The sequence below is a fragment of the Pan troglodytes genome, chromosome 3 (assembly GCF_028858775.2).
Source record: "Pan troglodytes isolate AG18354 chromosome 3, NHGRI_mPanTro3-v2.0_pri, whole genome shotgun sequence".
Classification (NCBI taxonomy): Eukaryota; Metazoa; Chordata; class Mammalia; order Primates; family Hominidae; genus Pan; species Pan troglodytes.
In genome coordinates this window covers 83,590,438-83,607,107 of record NC_072401.2, presented here as the reverse complement: position 1 = coordinate 83,607,107, position 16,670 = coordinate 83,590,438, and the positions used below count along the sequence as shown (strand labels likewise).

The 16,670-nt window shown below is 37.7% G+C and overlaps 1 protein-coding gene across 3 annotated transcripts in view; it reads right to left on the bottom strand.

Moving 5' to 3' along the window:
• Positions 1 to 16,670, bottom strand: part of CORIN (corin, serine peptidase) — a 251,514-nt gene that overhangs the window by 31,614 nt on the left and 203,230 nt on the right. For all 3 annotated transcript variants that reach the window (XM_001153181.7, XM_009447950.5, XM_063808926.1), the window contains 2 exons: positions 15,775 to 15,904; positions 766 to 882 (listed from right to left, as the gene is read on the bottom strand). In XM_001153181.7, coding sequence (XP_001153181.1) covers positions 766 to 882; positions 15,775 to 15,904 — 247 coding nt within the window. The remainder of the gene's footprint in view (positions 1 to 765; positions 883 to 15,774; positions 15,905 to 16,670) is intronic.

Below are 16,670 nucleotides of genomic sequence, written 5' to 3'. Positions count from 1 at the left end.
TCTTAAGAAGTAGCAACATTTATGAGCTTCAGAGTCAGATATATTTATTTAGAGTTCAGACACTATCACTTAGCATCTGTGGGCTGTGAGATTTGAGCAAGTTATTTAAATATTCAAGCTGTAAAATATTGGATAATCATCCATGGTTCACAAATCTATTATGAGGTTTAAATGAGTCAGTGTATATAAGATTATCTAGCTGTGTGCCTATAAAGTAATAAGAACTTAGTTAAGTGTAAATTTCCTCAATTTATCTTCCTCCTACACCCCACCCATAGACAAGGGAAGCAACCCTGTTTAAGATGCAATGATTTTTTAGGGTAAACTTAAGTGTACTTTGAAGGCAACTTGATTATAATTTCATTTTTGTGTCTATTCCTCTCTTAGACATTCCAAGTTTTCTTAGTTATCATTACTTCAATTCCCTCTGTTAACTAGTTCTATGTAGCATCTGCAGGAAATGCAGACATGAGGGTTTATTTTGAATAAGATATTAAAAGAAATCCAAGATTAGAACCCAAGTTCCTCTCTCCTCGCCATGATAAGTTTCTGTAATCGTGAATAAAAGAGAAAAAAAATCTATGTCTAGAAAGAAGAAATAAAAGCAACCAATGTTGAAATGTAAAGGCAATAGTGAATCTATGGAAACTCTTTACTGATATGACAAATTTGGATTATCTTAAGTTAAAAAATGGAAGAAAGGCCCAATGATAAACTCTTGCTCTGTAATCTGACTCTACACAGCTCTTATGAATGCATTCTTACCCATTTACTAGAAGTTCATGTAAAGTGGTCCCATTGAGGCTCTCCCAGTTGGATTGTAATGTCAGCCACCGCGGCTCTTTCTCCTGTTCCTGTATCAATTTGGTCACAGATGGTTCTCTGATACAAGGCAAATACTGGATAAGTATTCAAAGTACAATGATCTTTGAACAGGCATTATCATTATTTAGCACTCATTCCCTTTCAAAAAGAAGCACTAAATCATGTCAACATTTCAAGAGGAGAATTTGGACTGTTACAAATTGTTAGAACTGTTTTAGTTATTCTCCCTGCTGACCTGTGTTTGAACTGCATGAGGTGTTAGGATTATAATGTGTATGATACAAAAGTTCCAACAGGTAAAACATAAGAATAACTTTAGGCAGAGATCAAAAGTAAAATAAAATGTATCTAGCTGGGTTTTTTTCCTCCTCTTTTCTTGTCCATTGTAATTCTGCTGCAATATAGCAATATAAAATAAAATAAACAACACATAAAGAGAATCAGTGGCCATTTAGCATTTATTTAGACAGCATAAAAGTTGTAAGAATTGAAATATTTCTGTGTTTGTAGGTTGTTGTTTTTTTTTTTTTTTTTTTTTGATGAAGTCTTGCTCTGTTGCCCAGGCTGGAGTACAGTGGTGCAATCTCGGCTCACTGCAACCTCTGCCTCAGGGTTCAAGTGCTTCTCCTGCCTCAGCCTCCCAAGTAGCTGGGATCACAGGTATATGCAATCATGCCCAGCTAATTTTTATATTTTTAGTAGAGATGAGGTTTCACCATGTTGTCCAGGGTGGTCTTAAACTCCTGACCTCAAGTGGTCTGCCCACCTCAGCATCCCAAACTGCTGGGATTACAGGCATGAACCATGGCACCTGGCCTCATCTGATTATTATTTTTAAACTATTGTAATCACATAATAGAAAATGGACAAAAACTTCCCCTAACTCATACTTTTAAAAAGGCAAGGAAGAACCCTCTAAAGGGAATACTTGATGATAGAATAAGAGCCAAAGATTAAAAACACAGGAGTATTTCATAATGAATGAATTACAAACATTTGATTTTAAAACAAATGTCATACATCCTAGCCACAATGAAGAAGAGTGGCATAAGATATAAATTTATTTAGAAATTTGAATTGACTGTTAGATTACTGAAGATATCAAAACAACCTCTTACAAAAATAAGAATTTTTCTTTTTCTTGGCCAAAATGAATCTGGCTCTCCATCAATTCCAGAAGTTCTGAATGCAGAGGCAAAGTGAGATGGAAAGTATAAAAGTCAGAGGCCACACATACTGGTCATGGTGTTTCTCCTGATAACCTGCACCCTGAGAATTCCCTTCTGCGATAGAACTACCTATGGACCTCCTAAATCCAGGTAAAGCCAAAAGAAGATAAACTTTAGATTTTGTTATTTAATCAGGTCATTCTTAAATCAGGTATTCATAGGGCAACAAGATACTTGCATGGGGAGTGCAATTAGGAGAGAGTGTGCACTGATGCTGGATAGGAAAATCATTGCAAGGAACACCAGCCTTTCAACTCAAAAAGCCCCCAGCTGCCCTGAGGAAGGGCTCCACAGACATCCACAGGATGTTTTTGCATTTCATTCATTAGCTTCCAAGAAGAAAGGCAATTTAGATGGAATTTCTCAGTTATAAGTGGAAAATTTAAGAAATTAATCATCAAGGATGGGGAGTATCATTATGAAAATTAGGTTTCCATGAAATTCTTGAACACTGGCATGTTTCTCATGCACAAACATAAACTTTCAGCACCAGAAATGTCATCCAATGGCCCATTTAAAAAAGTCAGTGAATTTGTTTGGTTGTATTTCTGCCATCGTACAGAATCTGAGCATCTCCATAACTTCAATTTCCCTTTCTTTTTTTTCCAGCTTTATTGAGGCATTCTTAACAAATAAAAATTGTACATATTTAAGGGGTGTAATGTAATGTTTGATATATATATACCTTGTGAAATGGCTACCACAATCAAGCTAAGAAGCATATCTATCACCACATAGTTACGTGTGTGTGTGTGTGTGTGTGTGTGTGTGTGTGTTAAGAACACTAAGGCCAAGAATCTTAGCAAATTTCAAGTATACAATTTAGCATCGTTAACTATAGTCACCATGTTGTACATTAGATCTCCAGAACTTATTCATTCCACATTACCAAATCTTTGTACCCTTTGACCATCTCCCCATTTTCTCCATCCCCTAGTTTTTGGCAACTAACATTCTACTCTCTGTATTTACAAGTTGACTTTTTTAGATTTCACATATAAATGAGATCATGCAGTGTTTGTCTTTCTGTGCTTGGCGTATTTCACTTAATATGTCCTCCAAGTTTATCCATGTTGTCTCAAATGGCAGAATTTCCTTCTAAGAATACTGAGTAGTGTTCTATTGTGTAAAGAAAATGTGGTGTGTGTATGTGTATTCTTTGCATAAAATTTCTATTGTATAAAGAAATATATATTCTATTGTGTAAAGAAAATGTGGCATCACATTTTCTTTATCCATTCACTCATCAGCAAACACTGAAGTTGTTTTCATATCTTGGGTATTATGAAGAGTGCTGCAATTAACATGAGAGTGCAGATGTCTTTTTGAGATAATTATTTCATTTCCTTTAGATATATACCCAGAAGTGGGATTGATGGATCATATGGTAGGTAGTTCTATTTTAAATTTTTTGAGGAATCTCCATACTGTTTTTCATAAGTACTGTACCAATTAACATTTCTACCAAGAATATATAGGGTTTCCCCTTCTCCACATCTCCCCAACATTTTTTATGTTTTCTCTTTTTGATGATAACCATTTTAACAGATATGAGGTGACATTTCATTGTGATTTTAATTTGCATTTCCCTGATGATTAGTAATGCTGAGCACCTTTTCTTATATTTGTTGGCCATTCTATGTCTTCCTTTCAGAAATGTCTGTTCAGGTCCTTGGTCCACTTTTCAATCAGGTTATTTGGCTTTTTGCTGTTGAATTCTTTTAGTTCCTTATGTATTTTGGATACTAACCTCATCGGATATATGGTTTTTTAAAATAACTTTGAAAATTATAAAAGTAATACTTGTACATAGAAAAACATATCGACAATTATAAAATGAAAAAGTTTTCTCCTATCATGTCAACAATTATAAAATGAAAAAGTTGTCTTCTTCCTATCTTAGATGCATAGAAACAACCACTGTAAATAGTGTTTGAGTATCTTTGTCAAGCTTTTTCTACAATTCATGTATACATATCCCTCCTTTGCTACACACGTTGTTCTGTGTGGTCTTGATACTTTCATTTAGCGACTTATCTTAGAAGTCTTTCCACCATAACAGCTAACAGGTGTTAACTGTTTTCTATATGACAAGCACTAAAAGACTAACTTGTTTTATTTAATCATCTCAACAACTCTGTGATGTAGACTTTATAATTATTTCCCATTTTGGAGATGAAAAAATTGAGGTAGAGAAAACAAGTAACATGCCCAAGGCACAAAACAAGCAGACGGCAAAGCTGGTAATTTAATCCCTACGGTCTCATGTCAGAGTACAGTTCTTAAACTGTGAACCCTACACAGTTCTCCATTGACAGCACACCGTGTTCTTTTGATAGCTGCATAGTGTTTGTTACATGGATGTTCATACATTTACTTAACTAATCTCTGCACACATAGGTTTTGTCCTATTTGGGGGTATGACAAAATAGCAGCCGTTAATATCGTAAACATTCACCTTCGCCTACATGCAAAAGTATGATTTTGGAATAAATTCCTAGAAATAAAATCATTGAATCAAAATTTGAATTTTTGATTGGTATTATGAACTTCCATTTCAAAGAATAATAGTAATATACATGCACATCAAGAATATGTGTGCCTGTACTTCTCCATTTTTAAAACTATGTAAATCATCTTACGTAAAAGGTGGCTGGAACTTAAGAGCTGCTCAAATTTTGTTTGATGATTGGGATTGCTTTTGACTTAAATAATTGAAACCTTTTTATATTATATGAAAAGACAAAAAAGTCCTGTTGTGTAGAAAGCAAAAGAGAAAATTTAAGCATCAAAGTCACTGTATCCTAACTGAGTCTGTGCAGGTAATACAGACTCAAAATGCTTCCATAGCATCTATGGATTCATACACGGAGAAGGAAATTTTAGCAATGATCTAATCCAGCAGCTAGGGCAAGGGATGTTTTGTAACATCCCTGGCTTCTACCCACTAGCTGCAAGTAAGACCCCATCAACCCTGGATTTACAATTTAAAAAATAATGTCTACAGACATTCCAAATGTCCCCTAGGACAGGGGTCCCCAGCCCCAGGGCCCCTGTTAGGAACCCGGCCACACAGCAGGAGGTGAGTGCGGGGCAAGTCAGCAAAGCTTCATCTGTGTTTACAGCTGCTCACCATCACAGGCATTACTGCCTGAGCTCCGCCTCCTGTCCAATTAGCGGCCTTAGATTCTCCCAGGAGTGTGAATCCTATTGTGAACTGCGCATGCGAGGGATCTAGGTTGCGTGCTTCTTATGGGAATCAAATGCCTGATGATCTGTCACTGTCTCCCATCACCCTCAGATGGGACCATCTAGTTGCAGGAAAACAAGCTCAGGTTTCCCACTGATTCAACATTATGGTGAGTAGTATAATGATTTCATTATATATTATAATGTAATAATAATAGAAATAAAGTGCACAATAAATGTAACGTGCTTGAATCATGCCAAAACCATTCCCCCCATCCCATCCCAGTCTGTGGAAAAATTGTCTTCCACAAAACCAGTCCCTGGTGCCAAAAAGGTTGGGGATTGCTACCCTAGGGGCAAAGTCACCCCTGGTTGAGAACCACTGCTCTAAATCATGGAGCCCAGGGCAAGGCCCCTCTGCTCTGGGCCTGAAGGCAGTGCTATACAGAGAAGCAGAAGGATTTGCTTTATATTTGCTTCTTGAGGAATTGTGTAGTCATAAGACACACATACAAATATATCACTTTTCTGATGCTGAAATGAGAGAACAGAGCTCATTAGGAGTTCTGGAACATCCTGACATTATGAGAGGGATTAAATATTTCAAGGCTTAGGAGAACAGCCAGATCCCTAGACAATTTGGCCTACTCTCCCATCCTCAAGTCACTTCGTTTAGTAATAAATATCCCATGCTTGAATTATGATTATGTTGGGGCTGCTTACTTAAAAAACGAAGGTCATCACAAATTCCCCCAAAACCAGGGCTTTTTTCTTACCTCTAACAACAAGACAGAAGTGCAGGAATTACCTAGACATGTAACACACTTCAGTTGAAGGATAAGGTTTGTCCTCTTGCATCTATTGATGGGGGAAAATAATCTAAGCATCCAGCCTCAGTCCTTGACAGTTCATCTTGACATATAAATGCCTTTCACAGTGGATAAGATAAATTTTTTGCAATTCTAAATATCCTGTTCCAAACTTGAAACATTTACACTAAACATTTTGTATCTGATTTCAAAAATCTCTTCTTGAATCTTGTCATATTCTCCCTGTTTGGGTCCCATAGATTTGACATACTAATACTGAAAGGTAGTTATTGTGTCAAGTAGAAATTTTAACAGGCAGGTACTAATAGGTTTCAAACAAAACATGAATGAACTCTGCTACAGAAACATTTCTCAGGCTGGATAGCTCAGTTCAATGGGAGTTTATACAGCAAAACTTCCATCAATAGAAATGCTTAAAGCAGAGAATAAGTTCTGAGCTTATTTTTCTAGTTAACTCAGTATTTTAAAAACACTTTTTATTGCAATCCTAACTGACAATAGATGATAGATAGATAGATAGATAGATAGATAGATAGATAGATGATAGATAGATAGATGATAGATAGATAGAGATAGATAGTTAGATAGATTTTCTTTTTTTTTGAGATGGAGTCTCGCTCTGTCGCCCAGGCTGGAGTGCAGTGGCGTGATCTCAGCTTACTGCAACCTCCACCTTCCAGGTTCAAGCAATTCTTCTGCCTCAGCCTCTGGGGTAGCTGGGGACTACAGGCTCATGCCACCACGCCCAGCTAATTTTTGTACTTTTTGGTGGAGATGGGGTTTCATTATGTTGCCCAGGCTGGTCTCGAACTCCTGATCTCAAGTGATCCACATGCCTCAGCCTCCCAGAGTGCTAGGATTATAGGCATGAGCCACTGCGCCCAGCCTATAATTTTATTCTTTGACTATGTGTTTGTCTATCTCAGAGATGGAGTGTAGTAACTGTATTAGGCAAGGATCTATAGGTACAAATGACAAAACTATCTCAAAGCAAAGGGGGGAGGTTAATGGATCATAAAATTAACTTGCAGAGTATTTATATTTCATAAAATAAACTAATCAACAAAACTAAATATTTAATCCATTTCCAATATAAAAATTACAAAATTGTAATGTGAACTAAAATTTAAATTTATAAAATATGACTGTTAAATATACATTATCATTCTAATATAAATTAGAAAACAAAATTAATAAAATAAAGCACCATTTAAAATAAACATCTTATTAAGTGTCAAAATAATCATAAACATTTTGAATTAAAATATCATTTGAACATACATAAAATTCAGTCTTATAAAATAAACATGTTGTAAGAATATTTTTGAGCAGAAGTGTCTACCTCTTTTGGAATCTATGCCAGTCCAGCTATTTCCTTCTGGCTATTTTATTTTCAAAAATCTCATCTGCTTTTCTTGAGAATTTGACCTTTTGGGACAACACTTTTTTTTGAGAGACAGAAATGCAACATTTTATTGACAATTTAATTTTAGTTTCAAAGAAAATATTTCTTGTTTATCTTCACATCTTTTGTTTCATCATGTAAAGCTAGAGATTATCAGTTTCAATTTCAACATGACTTTTTAAATTCCAGTTCTTCAGAAAGACTGTGAACCAGAGTAGAATGTATTTTTCTAACACAAGTCTTGCTTTGTTGGCTGCTCTTTCCTTCTTCTTGAGTATAACAGGAATATAAAAATGCTTTCTAAAAATACGTGCATCACTTTTCACTTCAAAGTTTTAAGTCAATATATAACTCTATGGATCCATTACAAGATAAATTAATTCAAAATTCAAAAAAAATTAAACAAATATTGAATTAACTAAAAAATCAGCATTTTAAACATGCCTAAAATAGTGCTGGAATATATGAGTATCAAAAAGTGGAAATGTAATCGATTACTAAAGAGATGTGGATGGTCTTCAGGATGATTGATGCCAGGGAACCAGTACCCTCAGGGCTCTTCAGCTCGTCTCCACTTCCTTCTGTGTTGTGGGGAGGAGGGCAAAGGCGATGGCAGCTTGATTGGCTTAAAGTAACTTTTCTATAAGCCAAAGGACTGGTTGTCTACAGCTCTAAACTCACAGGCATTCATCTTTATAACCAAAAAAGAAAGAAGTCATCTCTCCCAGGTCCAATCAAAATAAATCTTGGGCTGGGTGTGGCTCACGCCTGTAATCCCAGCACTTTGGGAGGCCAAAGCAGGTGGATCACGTGAGGTCAGGAGTTCAAGACCAGCCTGGTCTACATGGCGAAACCCCATCTCTACTAAAAATACAAAAATTAGCCAGGCATGGTGGTGAGCGCCTGTAATCCCAGCTACTCAGGAGTCTGAGGCAGGAGAATCACTTAAACCTGGGAGGTGGAGGTTGCAGTGAGCCAAGATCACACCATTGCACTCCAGCCTGGGTGACAAAAGCGAAACTCTGTCTTAAATAAATAAACAAATAAAAACCTTGTTGAAGATACAAATAAAAATCTTGTTGAAGAAACAAGTATCCCAAAACCAATTACTGTGGCCTGGCAGTAAGACACTTTGATTGGTCCATCGTGGGACCTCTCAACCAATCCCAGACCCAAAAGAGAAAGTCAGGTACAAAAAAGGTTGCTCCCATTTGGAGCCCAAGGATAAAATGGGAAGTGAAGTAAATATCGAGAAGGAAGGGATGTAGGTCCCAAAGGAAGGGAGGAATGCAGAGAAGCAACACAATATGTGCCCACTGCATGTGATCTTAATTGAAATGTGTTAGTTCATTGTTCTTGAGAGTCAAGATTCTACGTGTTCTTCAGTTTGTATGTTAGTTTTAAGAAGACATAGGAAATGTAAAAGATTAGGTTGAAATTAGATTTGACATGTTTATTAATGATACAATGGGTTAATCAGTGAATGTTCAAGCTGATATAAAGTGAGTTGGAGCTCAGAAGAAACATTATAGTGACACTTTAAACAAGTGACAGAGCCAGATAGACAAGGGTTAAAACTGATGCTTACAGGTTAATGAGGTGGGACAGAAATGGAGACAACAGATTGGTGTTGTATCAGATGGAGTCCCTCTCTGAGAAGCTATTATTTTAGTTAGAGGAACAAATTACAAACATGTAAAAAACTATTTTGGATACTGATAAGTTGTTGGAATAAGACAAAATAACCAAATGTGATAGAGTTACATGCTGAGACTGAAAGCTGCCTCAAGTAGGATTGTCAAGGAAAGCCTAAGTCACAGATGTATGAGCTGAGACATGAATGATGAAGCCCTAGAGTTCTGCATTCTATGCAAAAATAACGGTGAAGGAAAGTTTGAAATGTTTTATGCTTGAAATGTTTTAACATCAATATTAAGGTCAATGTGTCTAAAGTTTAGTGAGCAAGTGGAGAATACTAGGATATGTACTGGGTCAGAGAGGAAGGCAGGGGCCAAATTATGCAGTGTCTGACAGGTCAGAGTAAGAAATCAGATTTTCAGTCCAAACTGTAAAATAGTAAGAAAAGAAGACCAAAGGCTTTTGCATGTTGTTAATATTGTTGCTGTCAGTCCTGTCTTTCAGGTAAAAGCCAGATTGCAGTAGGTTTTGAAGACAACATGAAAAAGACACCTTATCAGAAGTTAAGTCATCACTAAGGGTCTCCTGGCATATCTAGCTTCAAAAGCAGACTGCTTCCTTACAAGGGCTTCTAACAGAAATAATACAAGCCCTCTTTGGTCAACTCCTGATGGATTATTCAAGTTATAAATCATGTTCTTATTTACCCAGGATCCATTCATATCATGTCCAAGACAATGCTGCAACCATGGTGATGACTGGGAGTAAATTTTAGGAGGAAGTTAAAGTGTAAACCCTTATACCAGGGATTATTAGGGACTAGTAGGTAATATAATAGATGTTGTCTTTGTGGTTTTGCCCAGATACAGAAATATTCTTTGAAAAGAATGTTTGACCAACTTCTATTGACCAACACTAAAAGATTAGGGCATGAAATCAAATTGCAACTAACTCCATAAAAGCATTTTTGCCAAAATCATATGGCCCAGACACACAGTTTCCCGATTATCTAACTTTAGATAAAGCTTGTGGAGCCCAAAGATATAAAGAGTCACCTTTCCCTTAGACTAACTCACTCAAATACCAGATGTTTCAACTGAGCATTTGGCAAATATTAGAAGGCAGTCTAAACTCTGATTTGTATCATCAATTAAATAAATGTCCATAGGTTTTTTGATACTGAACATGCAAGTAGCAAAGTCAATATGCTGTTGACATGGTTTGGCTGTATCCCCACCCAAATCTCATCTTGAATTGTAACTCCCACAATTCCCACATGTCATGGGAGGAAACTGGTAGGAGGTGATTGAATTATGGGGGTGGGTCTTCCTGTGCTGTTCTCATGATAGTGAATGAGTTGTAGGAGATCTGACAGTTTTAAAAATGGGAGTTTCCCTGCACAAGCTCTCTCTTTTCTGTGTGCTGCCATCCACGTGAGATGTGACTTGCTCCTTCTCACCTTCTGCCATGATTGTGAGGCCTCCACAGCCATATGGAACTGTAAGTCCATTAAACCTCTTTTTTTCTTCCCAGTCTCAGGAATGTCTTTATCAGCAGTGTGAAAATGGACTAATACAGTAAATTGGTACCAGTAGAGTGGGGTGCTGCTGTAGATACCCAAAAGTGTGGGAGCAACTTTGGAAGTGGGTAACAGGCAGAATTTGGAAAAGTTTGGAGGGCTGAGAAGAAGACAGGAAAATGTAGGAAAGTTTGGAACTCCCTAGAAACTAGTTGAATTGCTTTGATCAAAATGCTGATAGCGATATGGACAATAAAGTCCATGCTGAGGTGGTCTTAGATGGAAATGAGGAACTTGTTGGGAACCAGAGCAAAGGTGACTCTTGTTATGTTTTACCAAAGAGAGTGGTGGTATTTTGCCCCTGCCCTAGAGATTTGTGGAACTTTGAACTTGACAGATGATTTAGGATATCTGGTAGAAGACATTTCTAAGCAGCAAAGCATTCAAGAGGTGACTTGGGTGCTGTTAAAGGCATTCATTTTCATAAGGGAAGTAGAGCATAAAAGTTAGGAAAATTTGCAGCCTGACAATGCAATAGAAAAGAAAATACCATTTTCTGAGGAGAAATTCAAGCTGGCTGCAGAAGTAACGAGGAGCAGAATGTTAATCCCCAAGACAATGGGGAAATGTCTCCAGGACATGTCAGAGGTCTTCATGGCAGCCCTTCCCATCACAGGCCCAGAGGCCTAGGAGGAAAAAGTGGTTTCATGGGTTGGGACCAGGGTCCTTGTGCTGTGTGCAGCCTAGGGACTTGGTGCCCTGTGTCCCAGCCGTGACAGCTATGACTAAAAGGGGCCAAGGTACAGCTCAGGCTGTTGCTTCAGAGGGTGGAAGCCCCAAGCATTGGCAGCTTCCACATGGTGTTGAGCCTGTGAGTGCACAGAAGTCAAGAAATGGGATTTGGGAACCTCTGCCTAGATTTCAGAGGATGTGTGGAAATGCCTGGATGCCTAGGCAGAAGTTTGCTGCAGGGGTGGGGCCCTCATGGAGAACCTCTGCTAGGCAGTGTGGAAGGGAAATGTGGGGTCAGAGACCCCCACAAAGAATCCCTACTAGGGCATTGCCTAGTGGAGCTGTGAGAAGAGGGCTACCATCCTCAAGACCCCAGAATGGTAGATCCACTGATAGCTTGCACCATATGCCTGGAAAAGCCGCAGACACTCTATGCCAGCTCATGAAAGCAGCTAGGAGGGAGGCTGTACCCTGCAAAGCCACAGGGGCAGAGCTGCCCAAGACCCATGGGAACCCACTTTTTGCATCAGTGTGACCCAGATGCAAGACATGGAGTCAAAGGAGATCATTTTGGAGTTTTAAGATTTGACTGCCCTGCTGGATTTCAGACTTGCATGGGGCCTGTAGCCCCTTTGTTTTGGCCAATTTCTCCCATTTGGAATGGCTGTATTTACCCAATGCCTGTACCCCCATTGTATCTAGGAAACTAATTTGCTTTTGATTTTACAGGCTTATAAGATGGAAGGGACTTGACTTGTCTTAGATGAGATGTTGGACTGTGGACTCTTGAGGTAATGCTGAAATGAGTTAAGACTTTGGGGGACTACTGGGAAGGAATGATTGGTTTTGAAATGTGAGGACATGAGATTTGGGAGGGGCCAGGGGCAGAATGATATGGTTTGGCTGTGTCTCCCATATCTCATCTTGAATTGTAACTCCCATAATTCCCACATATCATGGGAGGAAACCAATGGGATGTGATTCAATTATGGGGGCAAGTCTTTCCTGTACTGTCTTCATGATAATGAATAAGTTTCACAAGATCATATGGTTTTAAAAATGGGAGTTTCCCCACACAAGCTCTCTCTTTTTTGTGTGCCACCATACACGTGAGATGTGACTTGCTCCTCCTTGCCTTCCACCATGATTGTGGGTCCTCCCCAGCTCTGTGGAACTGTAAGTCCATTAAACCTCTTTTTCTTCCCAGTCTCGGGTATGTCTTTATTAGCAGCATAAAAATGGACTAATACAGCTGCCATGAGAATTTAGGGGCTTGATTTATGCATTCTTCTAATCAGAGAGCCATAATACTTCCAATCTGGGCTGAACTCTTGAGATAGCAACAGATGAAAGCAAAAAGTTTTCAAATTCAACAAAGAACTCTAAATCTTCTCATCTAGACAAGCACTGAGTTGAGAGCCTAGCATTTGAGCAGTAACACATGAAAGGCATAATTTGGGTCTAAAACATCCTAAGTGCAGGTGTTTTAAATCAACTGCCTCTATCATGAAAGCATTTCAGTAGAATCCCTGCAACACATGAAATTTGGGAGACCTACATTCTTGATAAATTCCCTCCAAAATATACCCCCTGAAGTAGAAGAATGATCCACTTGGAATTAGGGTATGCTGGTTCCGGACCCTACATACACTACAATGCCGTTCTCTATAAATGTTTACTGAATGAACTGATGAATGAATGAGTGATACAACAAATTTATACTATCAAGATAAGATTAAAGTTTTATGTTTTTCTTGTATAATTTTAATAGAAATGCCATGTTCTATGCAATAAGTCTACACCATTCTCTGACGGCAAAATATCTGGACTTTTTTCTAACTTTGTGTTCTTGGCTGTTTACCTACATGTCTTCCCCACTCCATTATATACTCTGATGATGTTATTCACTTTTGCATCCTCGACCCAATGCCTAGTCCAGTACAAGGCCCATAAGCAGATACTCAAAAATAAAAAGGGAAGGGGAATGCTGAATGGAATTAGTTGGGAGTTGCTTTTTAAACTTCAAGTTTTTGATGCAGAATATGTCTGAATGTACAAAGGCAGGCTGGCATAAACTGCACTCCAGACGCTAAGAAGGAACACCATTCCCACTTCCCTCCTTGTGCAGCATAGGCCAATCATGGCCAGACAAACCCTTCTAGCAAGGGCTTTGATCTGGAGGAAATGACTCAAAGGTGCAGGGTGACTTAGAGTTTATTTGAGGTATCGGTGGCAGAATTATGAATTTGCAGCACAGTAGCTGGTCTCGAGAGACAGTGGTCACATGGCAGCTGCCTGAGCCTGTTCCCTCAGCAAGAAGATAGCCTCATCTTGACCATTACCATCATTCCTGGATAGCCTGGCTCTCCAGATTTCTGTCAATTCATGAGCCACTCAAGTCAACTAAAGAGTAAACTTCAAGGCAACTAAAAAGTTCAAAAACTACTAGTACTCATTTCTTTGGAGGACTTATCACCACTTACCCATTTTTCCCATTAAATCAGTCAAATAATGGATATGGTTTTCCAACCACACCTCTATCTCAGATTTTCCTAGTCCTTCTGTGAAATAAAATAATCTAAAATAAAAAGTATCTGTATGTCTATTTGAATTTTATATATCTAAAGTTATCTAAAATACTGAAGTTTCATTTTCCAGCTATGTTGAGAAAATGGAGCAAATGGAGTACATAAGTTTTTAAAAATCCACTGTTCACACAATAGCCAAAGGTTGGAATAATCCAAATGTCTGAATGGATAAACAAAATGTATATCCATTTAATGGCATATTATTCAGTCACAAGCAGGAAAGAAGTACTGGTACATGCTACAAGACAGATGATTGAAAACGTGCTAAGTAAAAGAAACCAGATGAAAAGGCCTCATGTTGTATATTTCCATTTATATTGAAATATCCAGAATAGGTCAATTTATAGAGGCAGAAAGCAGATTAGTTGTTACCTGGTCCAGTGGGTACGAGAAAATGGAGAGTAACTGCCTAGTGAGTACATAGTTTCCTTTTGGGATAATAAAAGTGTTCTAAAACAAATAGTGATGATGGTTGCACAACATTGTGAATAAAGTAAATGCCACTGAATTATACACTTTAAAGTGGTTAAATGGTGAATTTTATGGATGTGTATTTTAACACAATAAAAATCCCAATATGCAAATATTTAGAAGAAACATAAAGAAGCATATTTAAAAACAGGAACCTTTCTATTTACAATAGAACAGCTATGTTCAGGGTGGCTTGTCAAAAGGACTTTCTGGTTGTAAAATCTTTGCAGTTTCAACCTTATACCGATAAGATTTTATCGAGAAGAAAAATAAAAATAACCATATTCAAAAGATTTTTCATTTATCTCTGAACACAATCATAACCTATTTCATTTAGACACAATAAGGAAGTTGTGAGAATGAAGTCTAATTTAATAGATCTTGGCAAATATAATTTTTCCACTCTCACAAAGTTTAAAGTTCCTTTATTATAGATGAGCATTAGTTATTCAATTCCTAAAGATGTTGGTCTTTACATGGGAGAAATGGACTCAAGATGTTGGGAGCTACATATTAGTAATTCTTTAAACTAGGATAACAAAAATGTGCTGCTGGTTGCTATCGCATAACTGAATGACTCATTATTGTAAAATTGTTTCAAGTTTGTTCAATGGATCTTAGGAAATGGCATTTACTCAATTTTTATTTAGTCTAGAATTTTAGAACTCCTTTGTCTTCAATTTCTCTAATTTCTACATTTCCTCCAAATCTCAAATACATCAATGGTAAAAGAAATACTTACACATTCTAAGACCCTGAAAATTATTGCTTTCCACCCCAATGGAATTGAAAAAGAAAAACCTCACAAAATAGCAAGTATCTAACTTTCAAAGGATCCATTTCAGTATATCTGTATCAAAGCCAGAGTGAATCTTTTCATTCTACTAAGAAGCAAATATACTGAACTATTTCTTGATTTACATTTACTGCCTTACTTAGAGTAAACAGAAATGCCAGCAACTTCAGCTTATTTAAAAATGTGTGTTGCTTAAGAAGAAATTTTCAATAACCTCTTGGGGGGAAATTACAAGATATTTTCATCCAGATTCCTCAAAGGAAATGATCATAATGCTTTTATAAATAATGAAAGCATTTCATTGCAGAAGTACTTAAAATACAATTACTTCATTTACTTTTAGAGGCTTCATCAAAGTACATTTCCAGCACACACTCTTCAGGGCAGGTGCCTATAATTAAATATGGTCCTCTCACCTGATTCATTTCCCGGGTTTTGACGGACTCTTTGTTTGAGAGCACAAACTCTGTGTGCATCCTAAGGAAGATATTACTGCCAAGTTCCACGAAGCCTTCTGAGAAATTCATCAGTGCTACAAACTACTGACCTTACCCTAAACCCATCTGCTTGCAGGCCAGCTGACTCAACATCTCCTGCCAGCCATCTGCACACACATGGTGTTCTGTGGCAGCTCTGTGAACCATCAGAAAGGAAGAGGAGTTCACATTTATAGAGAGGGTCACTAGGGAAAGAAAAGACAAAGGAAACCCTAATTAAAAACATTTCTTCCCATGAAAGCACATAACTTTACATGCCTCTGCTTCATTGGCATACATTAATTTTCATTTATTTTAGTTAATCATTTGGTGTGTACCTACCCTGTGCAAATCACTGCCTTCAGTGTGCTAGAGGGCTAAAAAAATGAATTAGAAATGTTCTCTACCCTCAAAGAACCGTAGACTCTAATGAAAGAGACAGGCAGTTCTTAACTTTTCTTAATGAGTTAGAAGACAGCCAGAGCCAGGCCTCATCCCATGAGTTAACCAGGATTTGCATAATTACAAGAAGCGAGTTGTAAATCTATTTCTATCATTTCCTTCAAGAAAGTATACGAGAATGCAAGTGCGTGAGAGGGATGCAAATTTAGGATTAATTTGGTATATGTGTTAATTCCTATTATATAAAGGAGAATCCTCTGTACTTAACCAGCCTCAGAGCACTTAGGAAACACTGCACAATTGATCACAACACACATGAGAATCATGATTTGGCTGGATGATGCAAAGGACTGAGAAAGAGTTGAGTGAATGGAAGGAGTGATGAGTGTGGGATGAGGAAATTAATCAAACTCAAGATCACAAACTGCAACACTGGAGGTGCTGGTAGGAGATGTCTTTAATTCCTGTCTGTGTAAGGAGCTAGATAGTTAGAAGTCTTGAACCTGAAGAGTGTAGGGAAGGCAGAGGGGCCACTTGACTATTCTATTCTAGCAGGTAGAGGTGACAAAA